At 42.2% G+C, this 9,904-nt stretch overlaps 1 protein-coding gene across 1 annotated transcript; it reads right to left on the bottom strand.

The window, feature by feature from the left end:
• Window positions 1-374: 374 nt before the first annotated feature.
• On the bottom strand, window positions 375-4,613 carry LOC134293532 (uncharacterized). Its single transcript, XM_062961371.1, has 2 exons — window positions 3,535-4,613; window positions 375-805 (listed from the first exon to the last, which is right to left on the bottom strand). The coding sequence occupies exons 1-2, from the start codon at window positions 4,070-4,072 to the stop codon at window positions 738-740; spliced, it is 606 nt and encodes a 201-aa protein (XP_062817441.1). The 5' UTR covers window positions 4,073-4,613; the 3' UTR covers window positions 375-737.
• Between the last annotated feature and the right edge of the window lie 5,291 nt (window positions 4,614-9,904).

Genomic DNA, 9,904 nt, shown 5'->3' with positions numbered 1-9,904 from the left:
TGTTTAGTAGTACTTGGGTGGGAGGCTACCAGTATGTATTTCACCTATGTGTTTTAACTACATTGTGCCTTGCTTCAAATCTTGTGGAAAGATGGGTGAGAAGCCATCATCATCATCATCATCATCATCATCATCATCATCATCATCATCATCATCATCATCTCTGATGAAGGAATTGGCAAAATCACCTCCGAGTATTCCTTTTAATAGTTAAAATAGCATTCTTTGTCACAGTATCACACTGCTGTCTTATATATTTATGCTCAAAATATAATCCCAAGGTCCTTTTCTCATGTAGTATTGTTGCCATGTATTTTTTGTTGTGTTTTGTTGTTAAAGTAAAATGTTATATCAAGTTTCATACCAATCAATTTATTAATGCTCCGACCAATGGTCATATGCATTTACAGAAACAACATCAAACAAACGTCTATACAAAACACTGTAAAATTCAACACTTAAAAGTAGGATGCAAGCAGGATAAAACAGAACATGCAAACTATACATTGTGTGGTGCAGCAGCACAAGTGCAACATGTGCTGGGGACTGCACAATTACCGGTAAAATGCCAATGTATAAAATCAGTCATTTAAAAAACATATGTAAAAATATCAACCAAGCATCTGTAGAAACCCTGTAAACTTCCACAGTTAAAACCACGGTGCCTGGAGTATAAAACAGAGCTTGCAAAATATAACCAGTAAAAAGCCAATATAAAATATCAGTCATGTTAAAAACTAGATAAAAGCATCTCCGGCGCAGTCGACTGCAATGTCCGCAATCAGTCTTGCTCTGATTTTGTTTGCTGCCAAGGTAAAGAGAGAGACCTTATATGTGATTGTGGAGTTGGTGTCAGATAAAAGGTAGAAGATCTTTTCTGCAACCGTATTCAATCGTAGGTACCATAGAATGGGCCCTAAGAATTTATTTCTTGGTGCAGAGTATAGAGTGCAGGCAAACAAATAGTGGGGCAGGTCCTCAATTTCTGAGGCCCCGCATACGCATATCCGGCTAGGCAAAGGAGTGCCCGAGTATCTACCATCCAGCACTGCTGAGGGCATGCTTTGGAATTGTAGAGCTGTAAAAGCTTGCCTGAGGTTAGGGAATGTGAGGTTGGTTAGATACATAGCCCTTTCATGGTCGAGTTTGTATAATTTGTACCATGTTGAGAATTTGCTGTTAATAGCCTGCCTGTCCATTTGAATACCTTGGTTATAAATGTATTCATGCAACTTCTCTCTTGAACTCAGGGTTGAAGGCTCATGAGACAGGGTAGGGTATATGTTCAGCAATTTCTGATGTTTTAAGCTCCAAAGTTTGCATTCAGATAGATGTTCAAAGCATAGCTTTGGGAAAATCCTAGCTGGGGAATCCTCTACGATTCTCCAATAGTTGTATAGGGAGAAGTGAATGCGAGATCTTATGGAGGGTAAACCAACCTCTGCTCTGACCAAGGCTGCTGGAGTGCCAGGTGGTAGTCTCAGCAGTTTCTTAAGAAATGTATTCTGGATGGCCTCCAATTTTGGTATCTGTGAATCGTCCCATCCCCAGACTGGGGCGCCGTACAGAATCTGGGCAATAACTTTGCTCTGGAATATTTTCAGAGCAGGGGCAACCAGATGGCCACCTGCTGTGTTATAAAATCTGAGGATTCCTCCAATAGATTTTAGTGCCACTTCTCTGCTATGTTCTATATGGGGCTTCCATGATAAAGTCTCTGAAAAATATACACCCAGATACTTAAATTCCCTGCATTGTTCAATCTGATGGCCACCAATGGACCATCTGAACTGTGAGTGTCTTTTTCCGAACACCATCACCTTTGTTTTATTATAATTGATGTTCAGCTTTTCTTTGGAGCAGTATATGCCCAGTTTAGTAAGTAGCCTTCTTAGACCTATTTGGGCGAATGAGACTAACACCATATCATCTGCATATAAAAGAGCAGAAATCTTCTTTGAACCGACTGAGGGTGGGAAGAATTCTGGACCTGAAAGTGCTGTTATTATATCATTCAAGTATAAATTAAAGAGTGTGTGTGCCAGCAGACAGCCTTGTTTTACTCCTTTACTGGTGTGAATTGCATCAGTTAGTGAGCCAGAGGTGCCAACTCTTATTCTAGCTGTGGTGTCAGAGTATAGTGCCTTAATAAGAAACAACAGGCGTTTATCTATATTAGTGTTGGTCAATTTTTGCCACAACAAGTTTCTGTCAATTGAATCGAATGCTGAGCTAAATCAACAAAGGCTACAAATAGGTGTTTAGTTGGTCCTGCGATTGCTTGTTGGGCTAGGAAGTACAGAGTCAGACACTGGTCAATTGTGCTCTGACCTTTTCTAAAACCAGCCTGTTCAGGGTGAATAATGTGGTTAGCAGATTCCCAATCCTCTAATCTGTTTAATAGGTGTTTGCTATATAACTTAGAATCAATATCTAAGAGGCTGATGGGTCGGTAATTGTTGGGGTCTTGCTTGTCACCCTTCTTGTAAACAGGAACAACTATGCTCTGTTTCCAGCCCTCTGGAATTAAACCTGAGTTGTTGATATGTGTAAACACTTTAGCTAATATTGGGGCCCACCATTCTGGGAAGTTTTTAAATATTTCTGGGGGCATCATGTTTTCCCCTGGAGCCTTACACAAGGCTAAAGCTGCAATCAGCTTCTTTATCTCAGAGATTGTCACTGGCAGCCAGAGTGGCAAACAGGACATTTCAAAGATAGTTGGCGGATGATTCTCTGAGGAGTTAGCTCCATAGAGCCCACTAAAGTGAGTGAACCATTGCTCTGATGAAATATGCCCAAGTACTACCGGTCTGACAATATGCATTCCTATAGAGGTTATATCCCAGAACAGTTTCTCATTCTTTTGCGTCACTGCTAAGGCTAGTTGTTTCCACTGTTCTTTGGCATATATGTCTTTTTTTTGCTTTATAAGAGCCTTATAAGATACCCTCATTGAAGCTAGGATAACAGCTGTATTGTTGTCTTTATTTCTAAGGGCCTGTCTAGAGTAGTCCATCAGTGCCTTCCTGGCGCCTCTACATTCTGAGTCAAACCATCTATTGGTTCCCACTTTGTTGGGGTTAGATTGTTTTTTACAGACCAATGTAGGTCTGAGATTCTGGATGATGGATTGGTAGGCAAGTAATATATCTGAGTTGGAGTCTAGGATGTATTGGTGAAGATTTTTAAAAGGAGTACTCTTGATTATGTGGTGAAGGGAGTTATCTAAATTGACAGACCACCTTATTCTCTGCTCTCCCATGTGAATTCCATTTAGATTTTGACAGGGCCGTGATGGTGGGTACAATTCAAAGTCAAATATCAGTGACAGAGGGAAATGGTCACTTTCTATCCTATTTTTGACTGCAAAGCTTTGTATGTCTGGGAGCAGGTTGACAGAGGCTGCCATGTAATCTATTGTGCTAGCTCCTCTGTTAGTGACATAGGTGTAGGCACCCTGCGTTCTATCATATTGGGTTCCATTAAGACACTGCAAATTGTGGAGGGAAAGAATCTCTAAAAAGCTCCTACCTGATTTGTTGCTGTTTGAGTCTTGTGAAACCCTGGCAGCAGGTGTAACCTGGAAGACTTGTCCAAAATTTGTGCCCTCCACCTGTTTCAATTCTGCCCCAATTCTGGCATTGAAGTCTCCACACAGAAGAACCTTTGTGGAGGGGTATTGATTTTCTAATAGCGTAAGGGTTTCGGATAGGCTAGACCAAACATTGTTAGGGCCTCCATTTTTTGGTAGTCTAGGTGGAAAATAAACATTTTTACAAATTAAACCACCAAAATGCTTGCACTTAATGAGAAGGGCCTGTATGCATTGAGGGTGGGTACTAACCAAGGGTTGGATGTCGACTTGCAGTTCTACTGAGATAAGTGTAGTGAGGCCACCACTGCCTCGACCTTTAGAACTTGTTTTTACAGCTGGAACTGAGAATGATCTAAAACCATAAAGAGAAGGTAAGTTAGCTTCTTCAGCCCATGTCTCTTGCAGACAAATTATTCTAAATGTTTGCAAATACATTGCAAAGTCTGCATCATGGAATTTATTTGACCACCCCATAATGTTCCAGGATAACAAATGTAGTTGTCAAGATGTTGTAAGCAAATCTGGATCACCACCAATATCCAGGGTCATAGTCTGCACTGGGACTTTTAGGTTAGAGGACAGTTCTTGTGGAGGGGGTGTGTTGTTACCCCTCCTAGGTTCCAAAAGTTGTATTGGGGATGTGGTTGCGATCTCTTCCTCATTCATCGCTAGTAGGTCGACTACAGGGCCTCCCTCCAGGTTCCTCCTAACATGAGAGGGCTCATCAATAGGCACTAAGTTTATCAACGGTTAAGCCAAGTCCTTGGTGGTAAACAGCTAGTTCTTAAGGTGGTCCAACTTAAATGTAATGTCACATTGTTCATTGCAGGATGAAGTAGTTGGGTCCTTAGACTGTTTCTGTGTTGAGATACTGGAAATTTTGGCTGGGCTGGATTGCAGTCTGTTATCGCAAGAAGTCTCCCTGGGAGTGGTCAAACATCAAGTTATGCTGTTGGGTGTTTGCAACTGTGTGTTTCCAGCAGAGCATTCCAGCAGCACACGAGTTAAGCATAAACCAGCTTGATTGATTGCCCACAGGACCAATAGGTCAGGGCTTCTGTTTGAACTGTCTGGCCGGAACTTTCATCATGAACTGAGTAATGCAGGAGGTGCCAGTTTGAACAGATAACTGCCGAGGCAAGTGGAGAAGACACACCATGTGTCCGGAGAGCTATGGCTTTCAGTAACTGTAAATAACTTGTATAATAAAGTAATTAGACCTGCTGGGATCAGCAGTAAAACAATGACTGAGCTGTCGTTTTGTTGGTGCCACTTTGCTGCTGCATAAAGTGGTCCTTTGGGTGAGCAGACGGAGAGAACTGACTCATCAAATCAGTCAGGGCGATGGATTATTGATTTAACTCCCCATCCCAGCATACACCCCTAACATTTTTCACCTCTGCTGAGTACCAGCATAATATAAAAAGATCTTTAATGTTAGAAAGTATACATCCTAGGAAGGAGGACTTTAGGACTTCATAAGATTGACAAAATCAAACATCCTAGGATGCTTTCAGTCTTCTTCGGGGATGGAGCCCCACACTTGCCACCACATGATATTGTGTGACTTCCGGCAGAGGGTCCGACTCCAGCGACTCATTGTGTGATGGAAGTGGTGATGCACCGGATTGGGGCAGAGACAGTCGCCCCTTGTGCCAGCTGTTTTGCCATGCTTGCTGGCACAACGGCATGGGGGAGGGATGGCTTCCCCATGTGATAAGGTCAAATGTGTAATAAAAATGGTGAACACTTACCAATCAGCAATCTGTCCCAACCCAATAAGCCCCATGTAAGCCATTTTGATCTAGATGGTAAGTAAAGGTAAAGGTTTTCCCCTGACGTTAAGTCCAGTTGTGACCGACTCTGGGGGTTGGTGCTCATCTCCATTTCTAAGCCGAAGAGCCAGCGTTGTCCATAGACACCTCCAAGGTCATGTGGCCGGCATGACTGCATGGTGCACCGTTACCTTCCCGCCAGTGGTACCTATTGATCTATTCACATTTGCATGTTTTCGAACTGCTAGGTTGGCAGGAGCTGGGGCTAACAGCAGGTGCTCATTCCGCTCCTGGGATTTGAACTTGGCACCTTTTGGTCCGCAAGTTCAGCAGCTCAGCGCTTTAACACACTGTGCCACCAGGGCCCCCGATCTAGATGGCACAATAGTAGAAAAAACAGTGAAGCAAGAAGTGAGTTTTGGTTTATTTATTTACATTATTTACATCACCCCGAAGGGGACTCAGAGCTGCTTTACAGAAAACATATATGACAAACATTCAATGCCGATTACACAGTTTAACAAGGACAGACAACACAGAAGAGGCAATCCTGTTTCCTGCATCTTTGGAGGTTGGCTTTGGAGCCATTTGGGCGGGGGGGGGGGGGTGTGCTGTTGCTCCATTTTTCATGTCATTCTTAGAGCTTCCATGCCGCAATCAATGTCCTTAAAGGCGCATTTATAACTTCTCCGCTTAAAAGTGGCACCTATTTTATCTACTCGCTTTTCTCTTTTGATCCTGCTAGGTGGGCAGGATAGTTGGGGCTAACGATGGGTGCTCAACCCGGGCACAAACTGTTGACCTTTCAATCAGCAGGCTCTTTCTGCAGCACAGCACTTTAGCCTGCTGTGCTAAGCTCGGGCCCCATAAAAGCCTAGAAGAAACACCTAGAAGCTAAAGGGGCTATGTTTCATTTATCAGGATCAAGGATACAAGTATCAGGATACATGTATCAGGATACAAGTAAGATTTTTTTAAATCTGTCTAGACAGTCCCATACTTCCTTTGTTGCAGACTTGTTTCAGAAGTAGTTTCTGCTCACTTAACTCAGGAGTGGAAAGAGGAGAGGAGGCAGAATCTTGCCCTTTCCATTAGGCTTAGGCAAAAGCAAACTGCTGCAGCCTTTCCAAGTTTTTGCATTTTCTTCCTTTTATTACCATTTGCCTTCTTGGCCACATTCTGATGTCACTCGGCTGCACACATCCAGGCTTTCATCTGTAAAATATCGGAGAGTATGGAATGGTAACCAGTTGCCTACTAAAAGTTAATGAAACTAACCTTATTAGGCAAGCAATATTTTAAATCTGTCTGTTCTGCAATGACTCCCTATCCTATGACTGCAGCCACAATGTTTATTACCTTACTGAGACGCAAGCTTCCATCTTCCTTCAAGTTTCCAGGATAGAGAATGTGAGATGGGAGCGGGCATGCAGAATTGAAATTCTGGGCTTCTGTTTAGCTGGTGTAACAGTAGAGTAACTTCATTTCTCCCCAGTCGCACAAATCGTCAAGTGCTATATTTATTCCTCACTCTCTTCTGCTTTGATGCATAGAAAGGGAAAGATCAGGTCACACAATTTTTCCTCCCAAACTGCTGATGTAGATAACATTTTGATGATATTGTCATTTAAAGTAATTGGAAATGGAATCCCTTTCCACTCGGTCAACTGAGTCAGGCAACCAGTGTGCCAGGGAACATAAGAAATCAATATATGAATACTGCGAGGCAAAAATGATGATGCTTCTCCACTCTCCCTTTCACAGCCTGAGGCTTCTCTTGAAGGGCTGGAGGTGGTAAAAGGATAGCACGGACTTTATCTCCCAGGCAAACGACCGGTGCTGCTCCACGGAGACGTGCTTTTTCTTTGAATGACCATTAAAAAAAATATCTTCACGATATTGTGTTTTAAAAGTTGCCCATTTCTTTTACCAATGCCTGCTCTCCTTTTAAATATGTCCTATTATGTTTCAGCAGAGGAATTTTCCTGCTTTCTGGATGCACACAGAAAGAAGTAGTGATTTTAAATATATAATACAATGCCTTCATTTGGAATGTAACTAGGATTTTGGTCTCAAAACTCATCTCAATTAAGTTTGTTTCTTGACCTCTCCTCACAAGGTCCTTCACCCCAGTGGAAGTCTTGCCAAACATAGACAGAGAGAGACCATTAATCTGAGTTATGGGAATAACAGGCCCTTATGGATTCACAGTTATTGGGTGCAAACATTTCAGATCCCCGTTGACTCAATGTATATGTAACTCTCTGGTCACAGAAGTCCACTAATAATGATCTCTCCAGTGGATTATTATGTCCTCACAGTCTCATTTGCCACTAGCAATGCATAAACCACTCTTGATTGTCTCTCTGTGTACTAAATCCACCACCAATTAAACATTATCTTATCTGAGGTTGTTCAGATGGGGTCCTTTATTAATTCAGCGTCTTTTTGGTGGAGTGGTGGACTAGGAATACTGAAGTTCATTTTAGGTGAATTATATAACCTGTACTCATTGTGAGTTCAATCCTGACTATCCCCATGATGTATTTCTGGTAGGTATGCATATGCAGCTTATACTGAGCTACTTCATTTTAGCTTCATGTTAAGAAAAGTTGGGGAATGCTCCAGAGTTTGTCATAAACTGTGGAATAACCCTACAGTGTTGAGGTGGAAAGGGGGAAAACAGTAGAATAGGATTCAATTCAGACCAGTCCTATGTGTACACTGGGCAATGTGCTCACCAGTGCAAGGAAAGAGAGATGGGCTGTCCCAATGCATTTGCTGCTCCCAGACATCCGCAGAACTCCATGTAAGTTCCTGGCCATTGCTGGCACTCCATGTTGAGGTGGAGAGATTGGCTTCTTCTTTTTCCTGGCCATGTGTCACCTATGTTGATGTCAGCACATGGCACCTATGATGGCTGGAAGTTCATACAAAGCTCTATGGATGTCTGGAAGCAGTGATGATAAAATGGATGGTAGGTCTCATGTTTTTCTTGGTTTTCTTGATGCAGTTAAACATCAAGAAAACCAAGATCATGGCAACTACTATTGATAACTGGCAAATAACCTATTGATAACTGGCAAATAGAAGGAGAAAATGTGGAGGCAGTGACAGAATTTATATTTCTAGGTGCAAAGATCACTGCAGATGCAGACTGCAGCCAGGAAATCAGAAGATGTTTCCTTCTTGGGAGGAGATCAATGGCCAACCTTGATAAAATAGTGAAGAGACATCACACTGGCAACGAAGGTCCAAAGCAATGGTATTCCCCATAGTAACCTATGGATGCGAGAGCTGGACCATAAGCAAGGCTGAGCAAAGGAAGAGAGACGCTTTTGAACTCTGGTGCTGGAGGAAAATACTGAGAGTGCCTTGGACCGCAAGAAGATCCAACCAGTCCATCCTCCAGGAAATAATGCCCGACTGCTCACTGGATGGAAGGTATTATACTAGAAGCAAAGATGAAGTATTTTGGCCACATCATGAGAAGATAGGAAAGCTTGGAAAAGATCATGATGCTGGGGAAAGTGGAAGGAAAAAGTAAGAGAGGCCAACAGGGCGAGATGGATGGACGGTATCTTTGAAGTGATTGGCATGAACTTGAAGGAACTGGGCGCGGCGACGGCCGACAGGGAGCTTTGGCGTGGACTGGTCCATGAGGTCACAAAGAGTCAGAATCGACTGGGTGACTGAGCAGCAGCAAGTCTCATGGGATCCCAGCAAAGCTGAACCGATTTGGGACAATGCACGTGGTCACCTTTTGGTTCCAGAATAACTGACCAATGTAGACATGGACTTTAAGTCAACAACATTCCATCTCTTCAAGCAGTGCTACTCAAAATGATTGCCTTTGGATTGACTAGTTCCAAGCAGGTTTCCAGGAAAGGATCTCAGGACAAAATTGTGATAGAACAATGTACATGACTTTGAATTCCTTGGAGGAAAGGCAGAATACACAGTCAACCCTCCATACCTACGACTTCTGTAGTTGTGGTTTGAAAATATTTTTTAAAAAAATCAATGGAGCAAATCCTGATTTGGCATTTTATTATGGGGTTCCATTTCACTTTGCCACTGTGGAACTTGAGCATCCATGGATAAGGAGGTCCTGGAATCAAACCCACAGACCAAGTGCAAATTTAACCAAAAACAGAGTACAAGCCATTTTTTAAAATAATCTGCTCAACCTCCAAATGTGACAGAGTTTAATTTGGTTTATATGATTTGCCCTGCTGTTACGATAAGGTTTCTAATTTATTTTGTATTTTTTTTTTCTTGGATGGAATGACTTAACATGTGTGAATGATATATATGATTTTAATAGTGTTCAACACTTTCGGGACTCATTGAATTGGAAAGTGCCTTAATTCGCTAATAGGAATGACTCTTAGAGGGGGATAATTCTTGCTTGACATTTCAAGGGGTTTTTTAAATGCCTCATCTGTTACAATCTGGAATTTTGTTCCAATGTGTCCACTGAAGAAATGATGCATTGGTTTGATATTGATTATTTGTAAGAAGAGAGAGA

This window comes from Anolis carolinensis, unplaced genomic scaffold, assembly GCF_035594765.1.
Source record: "Anolis carolinensis isolate JA03-04 unplaced genomic scaffold, rAnoCar3.1.pri scaffold_8, whole genome shotgun sequence".
NCBI lineage: Eukaryota > Metazoa > Chordata > Lepidosauria > Squamata > Dactyloidae > Anolis > Anolis carolinensis.
Note: the sequence above shows the minus strand (reverse complement) of the source record. Positions and strands in the feature narration are given on the sequence as shown.

Bases quoted from the DNA above. Each gene is read 5' to 3' on its own strand.
- LOC134293532 (XM_062961371.1), bottom strand. From the start codon at position 4,072: ATGGGGTGGTCAAATAAATTCCATGATGCAGACTTTGCAATGTATTTG. The intron at 806-3,534 runs GTAGGAGCTTTT...TTACCTTGGCAG, and splicing joins CTCAAACAGCAACAAATCAG to CAAACAAAATCAGAGCAAGA.